Source organism: Hydra viridissima, unplaced genomic scaffold (assembly GCF_058129835.1).
Source record: "Hydra viridissima isolate aposymbiotic clone 2 unplaced genomic scaffold, HvirCarnegie_v1 scaffold_9, whole genome shotgun sequence".
In the NCBI taxonomy this organism is placed as follows: Eukaryota; Metazoa; Cnidaria; class Hydrozoa; order Anthoathecata; family Hydridae; genus Hydra; species Hydra viridissima.
The window spans coordinates 7,604,172-7,625,956 of NW_028324308.1; the positions used below are offsets into that span (position 1 = coordinate 7,604,172).

At 30.3% G+C, this 21,785-nt stretch overlaps 2 protein-coding genes across 9 annotated transcripts; one reads left to right on the forward strand and one right to left on the reverse strand.

Moving 5' to 3' along the window:
- Positions 1-609: 609 nt before the first annotated feature.
- LOC145186195 (sodium-independent sulfate anion transporter-like) lies at positions 610-11,879 on the forward strand. 4 transcript variants are annotated; one of them, XM_090097545.1, is made up of 4 exons: positions 610-754; positions 7,018-7,842; positions 8,185-8,476; positions 10,989-11,879. In XM_090097545.1, the coding sequence occupies exons 1-4, from the start codon at positions 740-742 to the stop codon at positions 11,777-11,779; spliced, it is 1,923 nt and encodes a 640-aa protein (XP_089953671.1). In that variant the 5' UTR covers positions 610-739; the 3' UTR covers positions 11,780-11,879. The 4 variants fall into 4 exon arrangements, with proteins under 4 accessions (XP_089953671.1, XP_089953672.1, XP_089953670.1 ...); XM_090097544.1 differs by having other exon boundaries at positions 646-789; XM_090097546.1 differs by lacking the exon at positions 8,185-8,476 and having other exon boundaries at positions 645-789; positions 10,989-11,297.
- A 1,362-nt stretch (positions 11,880-13,241) lies between these two features.
- On the reverse strand, positions 13,242-15,257 carry LOC149883822 (uncharacterized). Of its 5 annotated transcripts, none has more exons than XM_090098044.1 (4): positions 15,033-15,257; positions 14,394-14,938; positions 14,030-14,264; positions 13,242-13,565 (listed from the first exon to the last, which is right to left on the reverse strand). In XM_090098044.1, the coding sequence occupies exons 2-3, from the start codon at positions 14,636-14,638 to the stop codon at positions 14,054-14,056; spliced, it is 456 nt and encodes a 151-aa protein (XP_089954170.1). In that variant the 5' UTR covers positions 14,639-14,938; positions 15,033-15,257; the 3' UTR covers positions 13,242-13,565; positions 14,030-14,053. The 5 variants fall into 5 exon arrangements, with proteins under 5 accessions (XP_089954170.1, XP_089954168.1, XP_089954169.1 ...); XM_090098042.1 differs by lacking the exon at positions 13,242-13,565 and adding an exon at positions 13,590-13,886; XM_090098043.1 differs by lacking the exon at positions 13,242-13,565 and adding an exon at positions 13,590-13,937.
- Positions 15,258-21,785: the final 6,528 nt, after the last annotated feature.

Genomic DNA, 21,785 nt, shown 5'->3' on the forward strand with positions numbered 1-21,785 from the left:
TTCTTATAGAAAGAGATAATTTTTTATATTTTTATTTTATAAGTAGGAATTTCAAATTAGTTTTTTAAAATTCGAATTAGATTTATAGGTTGTTTCAATTTTCACCGCAACCCAATTGAACCTCTCAGAATAAAACAAGTAAGGTTCAAAAAAAATAATATTGATGAAAACTTAATGCAACTATATTTGGTTTCGTTTTTTATTTCGACCACATTTTGTTTGTTAAGATTTCAGATAAAAATGGTTTAAACGATTTTAAGATGTTTGTAAAATACGAACTGGAACTGTCATTAATTGGTATATTAGAATAAACAACTTTGATAATTATATGATCAGTTAAAAAGTATTTAATTTTGCTTGAGATAATATAGCTTATACGGAGACCAAAAGTTTTGCAAGCTTCCCCAAAACATTATTTCAGTTGAATATTTAAAATAATTGAACTTTTTATTTCGGTAAGCTGTAATATGCTATTGCGTCAAAAAAAATTTCTGCAAAGAAATTAAAAGATAACCTGACAAGAAGATTAAAAGATAGATCTGATGAGAGAAACTACTATTACACGCCTTTTGACGAATTTTAAAAAATAATCTTACGTCAAATATAAATACTCTTTTTAAAATGACTTTTATCTGACACAATGTGATTTTAATTCCAAAAGTTTTTTTTCCACCTAATAGACTTAAACAACAAACTAAATTCTGCACGGAGGGTAAAGAGCTTACGAACAAATAAAAAGATGTCTAAAAACAAGGTGAAGTACTTAAAATGATAAAATACGCTTTTAAGGTTTGTTTTTCATTTTATTTAGATGATAGTTCTTTTGTAAGAACTTAGTTTTTTCAGTGCCTAAATTAAATCCAATTTAATTTACTCTTAAGAATAAGCGAACGTAAATAGAATCTTAATGAAACTCGGTATTCCCTACATCACATATTCTAAATATTCTTCAGTTTCTGGTTTTTATTTAGAAAGCCTAAATTATTTTCTACATTACTTTTATTCCTTCACTTCTTAGAATGGCGGTATACGCACGTCACTATTATTTGATAAGAAAATGCTGTCCAGTTAAAGAGTAGACACCTTTTAGGGTTTTTTACACATCACTTAAACGCATGATGCGTACTTCCTAGAAGAATGCTATTAATCCTTTCGAGTTTCTTGTTTTAGCTTGCATTGTCTTAAGGTTTAAAAATAAAGTCTTCTTTTTGAGCCTCTGGAAAAGAATGATGGCGACTCTGGGAAGAAATCATGTCACGTCCCATCTTAGATCTAAATATCTAAGAAATAAATACAAACTTTGCAAACTGAACCAGCTAGATAGAGTTCAAGCTAGATAGAGTTCAATTTCTGAGCTGTAGCTAACTTCTTAATATCATCGTTAAATGAATAAAAAGAAATCGGCAATATATATAACTGAATCTGCTCCTTATTTTTATTTTCCTCTATTTATTAAAACTTTTCTTTAAGTTCCATCGATGCTAATGTATAATTTACTTGGTCCAAAATAATAATTTGGCAATTAAGATAATTGAGTTTTCAATATTTGAATTTAAGATTAATGATGTACAGGGTGCCTAAAAAGTTCAGGTTATGAATGTATAAACACAGGTTATGAATGTATCTACACAGTTCGTCAGACATAGTTATTTACATATTCTCAAAACGTCCTCTATCCACCTGGATGCACTTTTTTAACCTCTTAGGAAAATTATCCACAGCTTTAGCAATTGTTTCTATTGGGATTTCTTTCCAGGCTTTAATCAGGTATTTTTTTAACTCTTTAATCGATTGATGGGGTTTCATGCAAGATTTGGTCTCAAGAATACTTTAAAGCGAGTAGTCCAACGGGTTCAAGTCTGGTGAGTTTGACGGCCATTCTTCAATGCTTCTCTGAGAGCTGATGTCAACTTTGATAAAATTGGGAAAGTTTGAGTCTAAATAGCTTTGTGAGAGGGTGCACCGTCCTGTTGAAACGTACATTCTTTATCTCCAAACTGCTACTGGGTCCAAGGCAAAAGTTTTTCTTCAAGCATCGCTTGATATTCAGCACCACGAACTTTGACTCCATCTGGAACAAAGAAGAGAGGAGTTTTATCATTGTGGGTGATTCCTGCCAGACCATCAGTTGAAGTGGCTTCTTTTGATAGGAAATGTTTATTTTTTCGAGTGGCAGGGGATACTTAGACTAACTTCTGTCATTTTGGTTGTTATGAGCTTGCTCAACATCGAACCATTTCTCATCAGAAAACAGAATTTTTCGATGTCGCCCAGCACCAAAACGTTTCAGAAGCTTCCTGCATCGGACGTTTTTGTTTCATCTCTTCTGTAAGTAATTGAGCTGTAACATGTGTCCTGGCTTTTAATCCGGCTCCTCTCAGAATATTTCGGACTGAATTCCAAAAGCTTTGCCCATTTTCCTTGTTGAGTTCTTCTGTGTTCGTGGGTTTCCTTTGATTTGACCTAAGATCTTATTCCGGTTAGCTGGAGTGTGGGCATTCCGAGGACGTCCACTTCTCCGACTGTCTTCATAGCTGCCAGTTTCTTGATATCGCTTAATGAATTTTGATAGAGTTTGGTGATGTTTGATGTTTAGTTGTACAATTTCTTTCACTCTTCTTCCTTGCTCAAATAGACGAATAATAGCGGGTCTGAGTTCAGACATTTTTCCTAAAAAACAATACAAACATTGTTTACAAATGGGGTTACAATATGTAATATCTGAAAAACTGCATATGGTGCGTAAAAAGTTCGTCTTTCTTGTTTAAAACGTTATAGAAAAATGGTCCCGAACTTTTTATGCACCTTGTAGTTAATGATATGCGTTTTTATCGTAATTCGTTGATACACGAAGTTGGAAAATTTTATCTGATTAAAAAACATCTCATTTAAAAGTTTTGCTCAGTAAATTTGGACTTGAGTTTAACTGGCAAACCTCAAAAAAAACCTTGATAATCCACAAAAAATTAAAAAGGTTTTAACAAAAAGTTAATTAGGGGGAAAGATTTGTTTTTTACGAAATTTCCGTTCTAAGAAACTTTGAGTACTTATAACCATAGCAGCTGAGAGAAATTTAGGGCCCCGGGGAAGTTTTCTTAAGGGGCCCTCATTAATGATCAGTTATATACCTAGGACCAAAAGAAGCGTGCTCTGGTCATTGAAAATTAAAAATAAAAGTTAATTAAATCTATTAAAATTCAAAACTATTAAAATTTTTTGAAAATTGTTTTTAAAAATTTGTTTATACACACGGGGCCCCAAGAATCTTCCCCGTCCACCCTCCCCTCTCGGCGGCCATGCTTATAACCTTTGAGTCTATGTGCTCTTTTCTAATGAAACATCTACCAATATCTGCAGTAAAGAAAATTACACTTACCACTATTCCATTTTAATTGCATTTTAGCAATCTTACTAAAAAACAAAGTTAAGAAAACAATCTACTTTTGGGTTATGAAATCTGTTTTTTGCAGTAAAAAAGTTTGTTTTTTGTTGTATTTAAAAAAATGACCGTTATAAAACTGTCATGAGAAAAAATGCTATGAACTGAAAAAACATCAATGTTTAATTGCTTTTATTACTAATTAGCTTGAATTAGCCTACTTATGTTTCTTAAATTATTCAAAATTTCACTAAGAACATCATATACAGCTATTCACGAAAGTTTAAACGATTGCAGAATTTTCAAATCTAATCTTCGGTTTTTCTTGAATAAAAATCTAACGGAAATATATATCAAAATAATTATTTTCCAATTTAGTAAATAGGTTATTTGTTAATAGAATAAAAAAAATTTATTTATTTTCTTTAAAAATCAACTTAAAATATTGTGAATTTCAAATTAATTTCAATTGCGTGCAAATGGGTCGAAAATCAGTTTCTAGTGACATCAAATGGCAAGTTATTGGTATGGCGCGGACAAAAAATCACACAAACGTTCAAATAGGCAAAATACTTCACATTTCTGAATATTGCGTTAGAAAAACCATCAAAACCTGGGAACTTACCAAGAACGTCTCTGACATGCCGCGTTCTGGGAGACCATCCAAACTCAGCAACCGTGACAAAAATGGTATAATCAGAATGAGCAGAGAAAACCCCAGACTCAGCTACAAAAAGCTAGCACAAATCTTCAATGAGTCAAAAAATAATTCAAAAGTTAGCAGAGAGCTCGTTAGACGAACATTGTCGTACAAAGGTATTGGAACGTACATAGCTGCTAAAAAACCTATTCTTTCAACCACGGATAAACGTAAACGACGAGTGTGGTCCAAAGAAAGGCTGGACTGGTCTGTAGAACAGTGGGCAAAAGTTATTTGGAGTGATGAAGCTAACTTTCAAGTTGTAAACCGCAAGGGAAGAATCTATGTAAAAAGATTTGCAACAGAGAAATATTCAGACAGGTTTTTGCAACATCGTCGACAAGGCGGTGGAGGTTCGGTTGGCATCTGGGGATGTTTTTCTCACAAAGGTATAGGCTTCTGTGAGCTGTATGAAGGCCGAATTAATCAATACACCTACAAGAACACATTGGAAACGTGTTTATTTCCATCAATCAGACACTTGTATGGTAGAAGCAAGCAATTCATCTTTCAACAAGACGGGGCTTCAGCTCATACAACACACTCAATCAAAGAATATTTTTTGAAAAAAAGTTCAATGTGATGCCCTGGTGCCCTAGATCACCAGATCTCAACCCAATCGAAAATATTTGGTCTTGGATCGACAATCAACTGACATACCATGAAATTCAATCAACTTAGCATTTAAAGCAACTTTTGAATGAGTACTGGCTGAAGGTACCTCGCGTAATGTGCATGAAATTAGTTGAATCAATGCATAAACGAGTTTATCTTTGCTATAAAAACAAAGGAGGACACTTCAAATATTAATTTCGCTTTTTTTTTTCATTTTTTGTTCGAATGTTGCAATTCGTTTAAACTTTTGCGCTTCTTATTTTTTCTATAAGATTTTTTGTAATAGCTTTTTTCTAACTAAATATTAAAATATTTATAACATGTTCATATTCATTTTAAAGCTAATTACTTTTTATTTAATAAATAAAAAAAATTAAGTCGATATCATTTTACAGTTTTTCTTTATTAAACAAAAACCAAACATACTTGATAAAAATTCCGCAATCGTTTAAACTTTCGTGAATAGCTGTAGATGTTATTGAATATCAGCTAGTTTTCGAACCTTCTTTTAAGCAACAGGTTCAGAAGACTTTTATTCCGTTCCTGCTTTTTCCATCTTAGTTTTATTTGCCATCATATTATTTTTCGTTCTTCGCAAATCTTTTTCTTCTTTGTCCATTTCCTTGTTTTTTTTTTTCTTCGTATTTTCTTCGTTTTTCATACATCTCCAAAGCTTCGTCACTCGTAAAGATAATTAGTTTTCTTATTTTGCCTTTTTGTTTTGCGCTTAATTTGTTCTAGAAAATCTGTTTTGGAAAACCTGTTCTGGAAATGTAGCCAGTTTCAAAACTTTCAGAAGTGAATTGTGCAGCTGAAATGAAACCATATTCAGAATCATTATCTACACCGATACACCGCTCAAGGAAAAATGCATGCACCACAGAACCCATTCAATATTTTTGGTTTTGTTATTATTCTATCACTTATCAGTTTTAAAATTTTTATAAACTCAATATGATCAACCTCCTTACAGCAATCTTTTTCGATTATAAACTTTCTTCTTCGATCTTAATTTAGCTGGTCCAAAAAAATTACGTTTTCTGCATCGGTAGAATGAGGAAAAGAAATGATGTGGATTCTCCGATTGTTGCACTATTTAAGTAAACTGTGACTTGGATAATTGTCTAAGAATATAAAAGTAGGAAGTGTAACATCTTTCAATCGATCGATTTTTAACAGAGCGTTGGTTTTACCAACCAGATTCAGTTTGAGTGAATAGAAAATCACCACTGACGAAATTTTTTTATGTCAAACTTTTTGGAAGCAGCTTTAACTGATAAAGTTCCTTTCGAAACTTATTGACGCTACCTTTAGAATGTCGTATTTCTTATATTCTTGAGATACAGCGGCAATCGTTACCTTCTCTTTTTCAAAACTATCCGTTTTTCATGACAATAGTATAAAAAAAGCATTGGGCAACCGTCAATTTAAAGTTTCAATTTCGATTCGGTTTTATTTGAGCCAAAGAAGATTTTTTTTTTATTTGATCTATTTTTAAAACCGGTAAGGTTTCGATCATAAGTAATCATACATGCAAACGGTTAAATCAAGTTTTTAATTTTCAAACCTTCTATAAAGCTAACTCGATTTTTATTTTTTTACCTTGATATATAACCGTGTCATTATCATCCCATTAACAAATGTTGTATGCCATTTGGTCAGTTATAAGAAATAAAATTGTTTAAACAATTTTTATATATAAATTTTTATAAATCACATGAATAATTTTTACTTCTGTAAAAGCTTTAAGGAGACTCTTGTGATGGTGGTAGTAGGGTTAGGGTTTTTATATATTTTTTGCAGTATTGCCAAATCATAGACGGAATCTTTAGTTTTTTATGTGCACACCACAAACGTTGAACGTGAACTAAAAAGTTGTTTTTTAATATCCTGGAAATAATCAACTCAACAACCCCCAAAGACTGTTTATTAATTGATTAATGACGCCTTGACGCATAAACTGAGAACTAAAATGATTTTTTCAATCAAATCATTTTAATTGGTTTTACCGTTATTAAACCGGTTTATTTGTTAACATCATAACACAACCCCAACACGGTTTTCCTTATTTGTGACGGCTTTTACCCTCTAATAGGCCGGTTGTCTAACGCTTAGTATGAATCACTTGAATCAATTTCATTCTTCAAAAAAGGTTTTCAAAAAACCTTTCATGCAATGAGCATAAACTTATCGATAGTAACTACAAATTTTTAACGCTTTCTAAGCAAAATTCAGTAAAAATTTTTCAAAAAGGAGATATTATTGCAGGTATTACCATTTTTATAAAAATTTTGTAAATTTAACTTGAAGTAATTTACTTTAGATTGTTCAGATGATTGAAAAAAGAACGCAGAATTTTGACTTTTTACAAGCAATAAAAAGGTTTTTCCCAATCTTAGTTTGGCTTCCACAATACAACCTAACTAAACTAAAAGGTGATTTTATTGCCGGTTTAACTGTTGGAATCATGGTTATCCCGCAAGGCATCGCCTTTGCAAACGTAGCTGGTCTTCCTATACAATACGGATTATATACATCTCTTACTCCGGGGTTGATTTATAGCATTTTTGGAACATCCAAAGATGCAAACGTTGGACCTACGGCTACAATGTCTTTGTTTACAAATAAACTTAATTCGACTAGAAGCCCGATAGGAGCTTCTCTGTTAGGCTTCTGGTGTGGAATTGTGTTATTAGCAGTTGGCGTTTTTAGGCTTGGATTTGTAACTAAGTTTGTTCCTTATCATGTTATCAACGCCTTTGTTTCTGCTGCTGCTATAACAATTGCTGTATCACAGCTTCCCAATTTGTTAGGAATTAAAGGTGCGCCATCAAACACGTTTTCAATTCTCGATTATCTCAGACAAAAAATCAAGACTACGAACAAATACGACGTGACTTTGGGGATTTTATGCATAATATATCTTTGGTTTTTTATGTGGCTATCAAAAAGAAAGTTAAACAATTCTCCAAGTACTTTAAAAAGAGCACGAATAGTTTTGAACAAAATTGTTTGGTTGGTGTGTACAGCACGCATGGTTTTAGTATGCATTATTGCCACTATTGCTGTGTACATATTTTATAAGCATGGAGTCACTACAAAGTTTTCAGTTGCCGGAAATTTACCCAAAGGAATGCCAAAATGGCAGGTAAAGTAAATTACTATTACTGTTGTTAATTTGTAATGTAATGTTGTTACATTACTGTTATGTAGCTTTGTTACAGCTTAATCCATTTTAAGAAAAATATTGAAAAGATATATATATATATATATATATATATATATATATATATATATATATATATATATATATATATATATATATATATATATATATATATATATATATATATATAAAGGGTTCTAAAAAGTTGTTTCTATTGATATTTATATTATATATATATATATATATATATATATATATATATATATATATATATATATATATATATATATATATATATATATATCAATAGAAACAACTTTTTAGAACCCTTTTGCAACTGCGGCTCTATCAAAAAACGCCACAAGAACTGCAGCGGAATTTACGAATGAATTTGGAATATCTCTTCTTGTCTTACCAATGATCCAGTTCATTGAACAGTACTCTATCACGAAGGGTTTTGGTCGAAAGTTTAACTACAAAGTAAGTGCTCGGCAAGAACTAATTGCACTTGGTATGTGCAATATTGCTGGTTCATTTTATGGGGGCTGGCCTGTGTGCGGCAGCTTCTCACGGTCAGCAGTAAATTCAATGAGTGGTGCCCAAACACCTCTGGCAGGTATCACTATTTTACATATCTCCAAACACATATCCAATAATGCACCCAAATTTGAAATTAGTAAACTAAACAAAAGCAAGTAAGAACATAGCAAATTTAAAATAAATTTGTAAAAAAAGTTTTAATTAAACAATAAATCAGAAATATACGGATTAACACACGCATACGAATTTAAAATATTCCTAATATGGGATTTTTAGGACTTGGTGTTAAATTTTCTATTTTAATTAACAGTTAAATTCCGAAACGTCGAACCTTCATGGGGCTAAGGAAATGGTTCGACTTAACGAATTTTCGATTTAAGTGAAGTTTTTTCCACAATTAAATTTTCAAGGAATCAAAGAAAACAGTTCGAGATAAAAAAAAAAAATTCATGTTCACTGGCGTTCGAGTTACCGAGATTTAACTGTATTAAACGAAATTTCGTTAGGGTTTATTATTTTTTATTTAACTAACGTAAAATATTTAACTAAGTTTAAATATTTCGTTTATTCATATTGTTTCATTGAGCCAAACATCACATATTTTGTGAACCTCTAAATGGGCTCATTTATATTCATGTTGAATCATATCAAAGGATAGATATTGAATAACTGCATTTAGAAATCAAGCAGCATAGCTAAATCATCTCTAAAAACGAATGTTTTACCTCACAATGAAGCGGTAGCATTCACATAAGTAAGTGAAGTTGAACTTATATGAAGAAAAAAAATGACTGCAGAAACAAAACAACGAAAGAAAAGCTCAACAACAATCAGAAGAGAAATGTCTAACAAATCTTATTGAAATTAAAAGTAGAGTAACAAAAAACAACAACAAATGAAACCAGAAGAAACATTTTAACCAGTGAAGATTTGTTGGAAAGCCTGACTTACCAACTCTAGAATTTTATAATTAGTTATTAGGATACCTGGATATCATGCAATAAAAGCTGCATGCAGAATGCTTTAATACTTTTGAAAGTTCGTAGTCAAACAGCTGTAACAGTCAAAATGTCAAAATAATAAAACCTTTATTTTTAGTAACATCCACAGAACCGAAAACTGCTGGATTTTTCTTTAAAGATTTGACAAGCTTTATAAAACGTTTCAAAAACAGTGCATAGCTTTTGGCTGTCATTAATCCTGAAAGAGGAGAACGACTTTTCATATTTTTAAAATGAGCTAATGGGAATATGAATGCTGGCAATATTAGTTTCATTAGTTTTACAGCACAAAATAACAAGTGCGATACGTTCTGCTAATATTACTTGACCTTGCAATTAAGTTACTGATTGGATGGCTGGTAAACCTGGTTCATTAACATTTGAGATTTGATGAGACTGGAAATGGAATTGCTTAAATATGCCTAAAAAAAATTGTTAGAAAACGCTTCAACATCTATTCTATTAAAACTTTGGACCTTGGCAAGTTTGCTACTTAAGGTGATTGCAGATATTTTACGTAAAGATATGTAAACCCTGCTAGTCACTCTTTGACAGCAGTTTTTTATGTATAACATTTTTTAGAGCAAATTTCTTGTTTGCCTGAACAAATTTATATACTATAGAATGTCCTTCCTGTTATTAAACTATGGTGATAAAATGTTCAACTAGCATGATCTCTTCTTCATTACTAAAAACTTATAGACGAGAATATTTTGTTTTAAAATAGAAAACATTTTAATTTCTGGTATTTCGGCTGACATTTAATTGTTTACTACAACTTTGGATGCAGTTTATATACACACATCTCTAGTTTTCCGATAAATCTGTTGTGAATTCTTGATGAAACTATCTTTTAATATTTTCTAAAATAAAACTTTAATAAAATTATTGCTACACAGGAAACTTTACAAATTTTAATGGAATATTGAATGAAAACATTTTTAAAAATCATTTTTTTAAAAAAAAATATCGGTTAACTTTAGATTTTGAACATCTGATGTATTGAAAAGTACATCACTATTTTTGTTCAATTGTCCCGCATGAGTTTAGTCAATTGCACTTATGTTAACAATGTGTCAGAAAGTTGTAAAAAAGGTTCATTTTTTAAATAACTGTCTAGTGTATTGATCAAAACATCAAATAGAACAACATAAAATTTAATATTAAGCTTTAACTGAAACCTTCACCCGATTTTTGTTAAAAAACGAACAAGATGAGAGGAAGTTTGTGTGATTTCAACGCGTTTAAGAATATTCTGATTTGAAATTTTGAGACAGCTCACAGCTCTAACATGAATAAAACCAATAAACAATCTGAATTTCATCACCAGGTACCTTAGTCAATAGCGTTTGGTAGCACTCATAATTGTTTATGAAATAAAACCCATAAAAAATTATGAATGTTACCTCACATATGGTATAATGTTGCCCACCTCTTTTAGTTACAATAAAATCTTTTTATTGTTATTAAAAGTGTCCGATTACAATTTAGAAATGAATATTGTATTTTATTTGGTTCTGTTAAGAAAGTAGTAGCAGGTCAGTTGTTCATATAACGTAACTCTCTTCGTCTCACTTTTTTTTACAGGTGCAATATCCTTCTTTGTGGTTGTAATTGCTCTTGAGCTTTTGACTCCAGCGTTTTTCTATATTCCAAAATCGTCATTATCAGCAATGATGATTATGGCTGTCATCACTATGGTTGAAACACGTGTACCAAAGCATATATGGAACTTGTATAAATGGGATCTTTTGCCATTCTTAACAACGTTTTGGTTGTGTTTTTATAACTTAGAATACGGCATACTTGCTGGAACTGGAGTTTCCTTACTTTATGTAATTGCTAGAGAAGCGTTTCCAAGGTATTACTTTAATGCAGATAAGGAAAGCAACTCTCTTACTGTGGTGCTAAAAGCAAACTTAACGTATCCTGGTTCAGAGACTTTAAATAGAAAAATCCATTCTTTAATTCGTCGAAATCCCGGGCTTCAAGTGCTGAGCATTAATTTGTCCAACACGTTGTACGTTGACTTTTCAGTTCTTAAAAGTTTTGAAACATTGCAAAACGAACTGTCGGAGTTGTCCATAAAACTTTGTTTTGTTGGTATTAAAAAAGAATCCATTAAAAAGCAATTTGAGAATGCTAAGTTGTTTGTAAATGATGAAATATCTCCAGATAATATTAATGAGGAATTACCCTCCAAACATCATGATGAAGTGCTTCAAAGGAGGTCAACTATTACACAACTTATTGGGTCTTCTGACTCCGTTTTATCATTCCAAGAGGAAAATCTTGAAATTGGTGATAAAGAACCTGAAGGCTGTGATATTTCTGCTTCCATTGACATTGTTGATAACATACATTTTAAAGAACAATAGCGTCTTTTACTACAAAGCTCTTCACGGATAAAGTATTTTAAAGAGCACTCAATTATATGTGTGTGTGTGTTCTTATTAATACTATTCACTCTTCTGTTGATTTTGCTATTTCATTTATTTTTTGTTGCAATGCATTAATGTTGATTAAATTGTTGAGTAGTCGCTAAAAATATCAAAGGCGAAAAACAGAAACAATGTTATATAATTAAGAGCTATTGTCTGAGAAATCTAGGCAAAGTCACTCATTTTTAGATATTTTGTAAAAGACAATGAAAGTAGGCCACTGGTAATTTTTTTTTCTAAAATTTTTATTAATTTCGGAGATATTGGGTCCCAAAATTTGGCCCGTTTTGAGAAAGTTTTGCGCATGAATGCAATTGCTACTTTGAGGAGTAGTTTTAGCAACATGAATATGACAGAAACATTTCTTTTTAATTTTTTTACTAATCTGGGTAGATCTACAGTAAAAGTAAAAATTCAACAAGATTACATTTTCAGCTGTCTAGAAATCGTGGTCCGAAACCACAACATTTGAAATTTTACCTTAACTTTGAGCTCTAATATCTCTTAAGGCCAATACTTGCACTTAGTTTTTTTAGGTGTTTTTGAAAGACACTAAGACATACATTGATTTTTTGGAACAAAAACCATGTGCATGCAAGGACCTGGGAAGAAGTAACCTGCCAAAAATCACTTTTTGCGTTCAACGTGATTTGATAGATTACCCATAACAACCGTGGCCTTAGGTCCACCATGAACAGTATAAGTTATTTATTTTCCTTAAATATGCATCTTCAAATATCTGAAAAAAATCTGTGTTCGGGTGATAAAAAGCCTACAGAAGTCCTAGAAGTAGTCTTATTTTGCCAATTTTTTAACTAAAAAAATACCCTAGCAACGGTATAGATATACTTAGCAACGGCTACTTTACAACCTTATTAATTAGTACTGCTATTAAAAATTTTAGCATAATACTTTTTTTATAAAGGAACTGTACAAGAGAACTTGAAAAAAATGCATATAGCACTTAAAATAAAAACAAATAAAAATTATATATAAATAAATATAATTTTCTATCTAATATAATATATTATATCAGGTAGAACATTGTATTTATATATATATATATATTTATACATATATATATATATATATATATATATATATATATATATATATATATATATATATATATATATATATATATATATATATATATATATATATATTTATATATATATATATGATAAATACATAAAAAAATAAAACAAATCCTACAAATGCTTTTTTGAAGTTTGTTTTTTATTAAAATTTTAGTTCAAATCCTTTTTTTCTAAACCAATTACCAATTTCAATATCGATTTAAACTTTAACTTTTCAGATCCATTTATAACTAAATTATACTTTAAAAATATAATTTTACAAAACAAAATAGTTGCTATTAACACAAATAATTTTACTTTACGAATTCCTAAATCCAAATATAACTTTGATGAAAAAATGATTTTTCAAAATTGTCTTTATTTAGTTTCTTTAATGCAGTCTTTTGTGCAAAACTCAAAAAAAATTAATAAGACTTTCAATGTAAGCAGCACCATATGTTCTGTATTATATTCAAAGAACACATGCATCCTTATTGCAAGCATCTCATAAAATTTAGAAATTAAAATATAAAAAAGGATCACAGAAATGCATACTTCTGTGTAGTACATTCCCTACACACCATTTCCACCTCCAAGATCAAACAAAGTGATACATAACTTGGTTTCATCTTTTATATTTTTAACTATGTCAATGAAAGAAAGAACCATTAAACTTCAAGATCGTTTTTTCCGTTTAAAACTGATGGGAAATACAGTTTTCTAAGAATTAAGAAAAAAATATAATAAATTTATTGATGGCCGATCTGAATCTCCACGTTGTCAATATCGTCTTTTGAGAGTCAATAATCTCCTCTTTGATTAGTTGTTGTTGGTGCAACAATCTTACAAACAACGTCAAGAGACAAATATTGGAGAATATTTTCTTTGGTTGGCCACTTGAAGCAGTTCTTTCCAGGTGTAACAGACAATTTCATAAAAGAAACATATATGCCATCATCATTGACCTAATGGTTGAGGTAAAGTAACGTCTAATCACTGCTGCTTCCTAAATATTCCTTGAAATTAGTTAATATGGTTAATAAACCAATAATTTTGTAATAGATCTCAATACACAAAAATACAATATTATAGTGTTAAAACTTCTTACATTTTTAATTATTGCAGGATACCATTACATAAAGTATGGAAAAATAATCCAATCAACAATTTGAAAATCAGCTGCTAACTTCTTTGCAATCAACTGAATATCGTTGTTTAAATCATCTTCTTCATTTTCAGGTGCATCTTTCATATCAACAGTTTCATCAATCACATAATCAGTTAAGTTAACCTCTTCACAAAAAGTGGTTGCCAACATTCCTTTTCTTTTTTGTTTACTCAATCTAAAAAGTTACACTTGAAGGATAAATGAAATTGCTAAATATTTATCTCAAGCCCCAAGAAAATAAAAAAGTCACATTTTTTAGCATAAATACTTTGGTTAATTGTAAATATAAAGTTCATTTACTTGCCTACAGAATAATGATCGAGTTTGTTGAGTTGTCACATATTCACTTAGCTTTAAAATTGTCCTCAGCTGCTGTTGAACTTGTTTTATCTTAAAGGACAGTGGACTTGCTCTAAATGCTTCACACAAAGAGCTAGCTGCTTTTTTTGATTCTTTGATAGTTTCATCTGAAATGATTGTTCTATCTGGAACATATATGTCATCAGCAGGAAAGCAAGACTTTATTGGTGTTGGAGCTGGTTCTAACATGTCAATATTGTTACCTGTAGAAATACTTTTTAGGTGGCTGAAGCAAAATACGGCTCCAACAGGAAGTGATAAATTCTTTTCATTATAAGTAGCAAGGGTGTTCAAAAGGATGGATCTAATTTTTGGTGCTTTTTTACTGATTTGAAATTCATGTCTTGGGTGTTGACAACTGTTTGGCTGCTTCCAGCCAATACCAAAAGAAAAATGACTGTACGCACATAATGAGTCATAGAGTAAAAGATAAGCTTGTAGTCGGCTTTCAATCAAGGTTTTTTCATTCCACTGGTTTGTCGTTAGTAGCTATAAAACAGTAACGTTAGATTTTCCACCTATGGAGTAAGAAATCCTGTTTCTTTTAATAAAAAAGCAAATAATACTCTAATATTATTCATACCTTTAAAGCTTGTAAAAGATTAGTTATGTCAGCAGTTAATTCATTAACTTGAAAGATTCCATCTTTGTTTCAACGCTTAAAAGGACCACAAGAAGTCTTCTCTTTATTAAAATATATGCATTTCTCATAAGGACTGACTTTATCCTTGCTCTCTGACATATTTTGTTTATTGTTAATTATTTATTGACTAATATTAAATAAATGCAGTTTTTACTAACAAATTTTAATTCTTCTACTGAAAACTACTGAAAAAAATTTATGTTATGTAACTCAAGTAAACCATGGTATGTACCAAGTATATATATATATATATATATATATATATATATATATATATATATATATATATATATATATATATATATATATATATATATATATATATATATATATATATATTTTAAATGACGACATCTTGTATGAGAGTTGAATAAATTTAATATATGAACTTCAATAAATACGAATTCTCTCAATACTAATTTTTTATTTTATCTAAGAAATTTTCGCTAGATTATTGATACTAGCATCTTCAGCTTTAATTACAAATATTATTAAATTAAATTACAAACAAACATTAACGGTAATGTCACTTTTTAATGGCTTCTTTAAACTTCGCTTTAGTTGGGCTTCTTTAATATTTCGTAGGTATAAAAAGTATGGCGTCCAGAATTGCGTTTTTACATATTGACCGTCATCTAAATTCATACCTCCATTTTTAGGTCCGCATTTGTTGAACTGAATTTCGATTGCCTCTCGAACTTTTCTTTCAAATTTTTTGGGTTCTACTTTTAGCGTCTTTACTTGATCCCATTTTATATTACCTGAACATTTAATTTTATGATGGCCAATTGCATATTGTTCTAATTTTTCTTCAAAAACATTTTTTTGGTGTTGTTTTGTTCTTGTTGCTATTTTCATTTTTGTTTCACCGATGTATTTTTGTTTACACTCGCATTCTATTAGGTATACTCCGGGATGGCTATTTGATGGTAGTTTTGTTTTGTTGCGCGAAGTTAGTAAAGATTTAAGATTTGCACTGGATTTAAAGACTGCCCTGTAACCTGCTTTCCTAAAGATTTTTCGAAGTTTTGGTGATAATACTGGGATCCACGGTAGTGATATAGTTGGCATCGTTGCTTTGTTGTTAGATAAAACTATTTCATTATTTGAGTGTCGTTTTTTTATAACAATATTTGCAAGGTCTTGTAATTTCTTCTTTTCGTATCCATTTTCAGCAAACACATTTATTAGGAAATCGATTTCTTTATTTAAAAATTTTTCAGAGCAAATTGATAAAGCTCTATGAATAAATCCTTTAAATATTCCTTCCAAGATTTTTGGATCGTGGTTTGAATTGGGCTTAACCTGAATATTTGTTATTGCTTTTTTTCGATGTATGTTAAAATCATATTTACCTTTTTGATTATTCGTTATTTGGATGTCTAAAAAATTTAATCTTTTATTTTCAACTTCCAATTCAATTTCATCTTCCAATTCGTGGATAGCCTACCGAAAGTCAGTAGCCAAAAATAAATTCTTATTCTACCGAAAGTCCGTTTCATTGGCTAAGAATTTCACGTGTCAAATCAACCAATAAAACAGGCTTTCGGTAGAATAAATAATTTGAAATGGACTGCCGACTCGGGTGATTTAAGGCCAGTCTGAGAAAATTTCGTTTTATTTTCGTGTTATTTTTGTTTAAACGCGTGTGACGTGTTTTCACCTCGCGGGATTGATCTCATTAAGAGTTAGACGTTAAATATACCGTTAACAAAGGCCGACATTGTTTTTATAGAAACAGCCGATAATAGATAAAAATATACATCTATCAAATCTATACATTCATATTTAACAAAAAATAGTACTTCATTTTTATTAAATATAAATGATTATATTTACCTATTTAAAGTGTAAGTTCTTATTGAACTTGAGGTTCCAAAATATTACATCCTTTTTGAGAATACTGCTCAGAAATGCCTTTATTGGTTAAACCAAATTTTTTTTTAAAGGAAAAATAGGACAATTTACTAGATCTTTCTTCGGTACGAATGTGAAGAAACTGGCACTGAAAAATTTTCATACTTTTTTTTTTGAGAATGATGAATTTCTTTTAGGCCTCCTAAAATTTTAGCTTTCATATAAAAACACTTACAGAGTTTAGCTATGTTCTTAGGTTCAAATTTAAATGTTCCAAACCTATTCAACTTTGTACACTTTTTTTTTTTTGCGAAATTGAAAATTTGCATGGTAGAAATAGGAAAAATGTAGTAAAATCCCCCCTAAAAGTCTTTTGACTTTTTAAAGGGTATTTGTCACTCGCCTATAATACAAAAAGGCTAAAGGTTGACCCTGGTGTATATTTTTCCTGATAATTTTATTTTTCACTTTTCATTACCCCAAGCACAGGCTACATCTTAACATTTGACTCAAACAAATCAGGAGATAATAACTTACTTGAGTTTAGAAAATAAAAACTTATAGATAAACATAAGGTAGTAAAATATTTTCTTTCTAAAACAAAATACAGTTAAAGATTGTCTTTTAAATTGCATTAAAATTAGGTTTACTGGCCCTGCCATCAGTCTTATCCACCATATGCTTTACATAACCTTGGATATATCAGCCTTTGTCAACTTACAAAAGTTTTCCAAACTAAAAATTAACAATAGAGAAGCTGGATGAAAGAATGAAATTTAGCAAAACCCTATTGTGAGATTTAACACAATTATTTAAAGTGATCAATTATCGGTAAAAAAAAAAGATTAATTAGTATTTAACACTATCATTTCTTACCTTTGCGATGAAACAATCTGCTTAACACTATGATCTCATTCCCATATATTGCATTTTGAAGAGTTCTTGATATTTATTGTTCATTGTCATATGAGAAACAAGGATTAAAAAATTGTCAATATTAATCCAGCACCTTGTATTTTATACACATTATAATGTAGTTATCATATAATGAAAAAAAAAATATATAATGGAATTCAAGGAAGAAATTTAAAAAATTTCTCTCTTATATTTGTATAGGTTTTATTTAGACCCACCACCAATAAAAGCTTCAAGGTTGACTAAAGACAAATAATTGATGAAAAACATTTGGATTTTGCAACTTTTCCTTGTACTTTCAAAACTTGTCTTGTTTTTTATCATTATTACAGTGTTTTTCTGCTAACGGTCTAGGTCCAATACATTGAAACGATGGAATAATGGACCTTTCATGTATAAAAATATCCTGAAAGATGTTATGTTACCTCATGCTGAATGGAATATGCCAATAAAATGGGTTTTTCAGCAAGACAACGATCCGAAACACACTGCAAAAGTAGTCAAGCAGTGGTTTCAAGACAACCACCTATCGGTGATGGATTGGCCGCCTCAATCTCCGGATCTCAACCCTATCGAGAACCTGTGGGAGATCGTTAACCGCAGAACTAATCGTGAAGGTGTTCGTAATAACGATCAACTTCTTGAACGAATCCAAATGGCCTGGGCAGCGATTCCACAAAGTTTCATTGATCACCTGATCGAATCTATGCCTCGAAGATGCAAGGCTGTGATCGACAACTAAGGATTCGCCACGAAGTATTGGTAGCGAAATACAGCTTGGTCAACATTTTGTCGAGTTGCACTTGTTTTGTCCAGAAGGAAATCAATTTTTTTTAATACTTTTCATTAATTTAATAATTTTCGTGTACAAATAATAAACTTTGTGATGAATAAAACTTGAAGAACTTTGTCTCTAAACAGTTACATAGTTATTTCTCTAAATTGAAAAAATGCAGCACTTTTATGTAAAGAAACTAAATTAGCATTATTTGGTTGCAAATGTTTTGTCCATTACTATACATATTGATACTATATAATATACTTCAGGTAGAATAATGCATTTGATAGGAAGTAATGTATTTCAGGTAAGTAGGAGTACTATTAGGCGAACCTCTTCACTGCTATGTATCCAGACAAATAATTAGCCAGGGTCAAATACTTTAAATGTGGCTGAAAAAATCTGTGGACTCTGCTATTTAAATCTTAGTATAGATTATTTTTATTTATGATTTTATAATTTAAAAATAAGGTTAAAATAAGATCAGTTAAAACATTTTTTCTCTTTATGTTATTTTACAGTTTGATTCAATATATTTTTTATTGTTTTTATTTATTTCAAAAATTGCTATAAAATTCTTACTATTAATTTTAGAAAGAGGAGTTTCTCATGATTGTTGCAAAAGTAAAACTGGAACCAATATCATAGATATTATTGAATCGCTTGGAGATAAACATGCAGAACAAGTAGCATCTGGATTGCTAGAGCATAAAATGGAGCGTGAAAGCATTGTAAGATGTCTACAGGTGGAAATCTTCTCTCTGTTTTAGTTGGAGTAAATGAAATTAATTCAAAAAGAATGAAAGTAAATCATATCTTATTTCAAAATATGATTAATAAAGGCAAGATACCAAGTGTTTCCATCTTATCATAGTCTATGCAAGTCAAAAAGGTTACGTTAGCCTTAAGATGAGCTTATTTCTAATACAGAAATACGTACCAAAGTTAACCTTCAAGGTATACTGGATAAAGCTGCAGAATTTTTAGTTAAAGTGCAATTCGAAGTTCTTATAAATATCAATTTTCCTACTCCATTTACATTAATTAGCAAATAGGGATGTAATAGTAGCTCTGTTGACAGTACTTGTAAATAGACATTTACGAGCTCTGATGTTTTTAATGAGTTTCTGTTTGTATTTTCATCTGTTCCATGAAGATTGAGTTACGGCTGACATTATTTGGCAAAATCTGCAGCCATCGTCCGTACTTTGTTGCCGACCAATTAAAAGTTTATTTTTTCAAAAGAAGCAAATGAACTTACTACCACTGAAAATAACAGGTTTTAAATGAAGCATCTCAACAATGACTCTAACATCTAAAAGAGTCGATGAATTTCAAATTGCTTAATTACTTAATTCAGGGGGAAACGGAGAAAACTTTTACATGGTTATAAATTTTATACATAAAAGGTTTTTAGATTAAATTTGAAATCGGTCTCTCAAATTTAATCTAGTTTATGATAGAACAATATAAAACTATGATTGTAGAAGACGTAGTTCTAGGAAGGGAGCTATTAGAGATCGGGGCGAGGTTAATTTTAATTACCCTTATTCTTTGAAATATATTCTCACTTGACACTAGTATCAACATACCAGAAATTTGATTATGGCCAATGCCTCCAAAAAACAACAAAATTCCTGGGTACTACCCTAAAATTAATGATTTCTCTCCAGGCCCCCAGTGAAGAAAATTTTCTTTTTCATTTTAGGAATGAGCAATTATTTTTTAATAAAAAAAAAATTAATGGAAAATGTCGTTAGGGTTTCGATATGCGCGATATCATAATTTTATTAGCGATAAATATAGCATTAATTATCGTTAAACAATGTATAACGATATTTTTGAGTTTCGATTTGATTCGATACTTTCCGATAAAAAATCGTTTGGTTTTCGAAGTTTTCCGATATTTTACAATATTTTGTATTAGATATAAGTAAATCTAAATTAAAAACATTACTTTTACTTATATTGCAATATATTTTTTTAATCTATTGATTAAAATATTGATAAAAATTAAAAACCGCCGATTTTTTTAATGTCATTTTTTAGATTAAACTGTTAAAAAGGCTCAGCCGGACGACAATTCAACTGCTTTTTTTTTAAATAAAAACAAAATTACTCCAAAAATTTTGTAACTTTTTAAAAAAGAAGTTTTTTTAAAAAAAAATAGTTATGACAATTGCGGTTAATTCAATTAAAATTCAGGTAAGTCCACTTTTTTGATAATAATAAATACTTGCTATGTAATAAAAATATGAGGCCGGGTGAATAAAAATGAGCAATTGCTTTTACTCAGTAATTGGTCAGCTTTACGTGAATAAAGACTTCAGGAGTTTTCCTCATATTTTTATTCACGTAAAGGTAAGCAATTTACTCAGTAATTACTCAATTTTACGTGAATAAAAACTTAAGAAAAGTTGTTGAAGTTTTTTTTCACGTAAAGCTGACCAATTACTGAGCAAAAGCAATTGCTCATTTTTATTCACCCGGCCTATGGTCTAGTTGAAATGTTGCCGATAATTGTAGAGAATATAAGCTTTCGGCCTTGGTACCGGTTTCGGCCGAAACCAAATCCGAAATTTCTGCTTCAATAACCTTTTACTTATTCTGTTTCGGCCGAAATTCCGGTTCAAACCACTACACAGTGGGCCAGGATTCACTTTTACTGGACAAAACTAATAACTCGCTATATAAAAAAGATTTAAGACCAATTTTTACACTGTTTACAAATATGAGGATTGCATTGACATTAGAAATATTTTATTTACCAAAATCAATATTAACTGCACAATAGTAATAACTTTTGAAATATTTATCGTATTACCCCCATAATTTCCAGACTGAGTACTATTCATACTACGAATGTGATTGCACTGCTAGATTTATTATTTGGTTGATAGGCCACCTGAAATACCTAGCAACCATTCATTTTGCATTATTGCTAGCTTAAGTGACTTTCTTAAAACAACGAAGTTATATACAAGACTAATATAAATGAGGCAGTCTGATTGAAACTATTTTATCCCATTAGGCACACTACGTTGAAACAACGTTTTTGAACTTGATAATATTTTTTATATCTGACTGCGAATCAATACATTTTACAAAATACACTCTCTTTTTATACATTTTCACAATTGCGT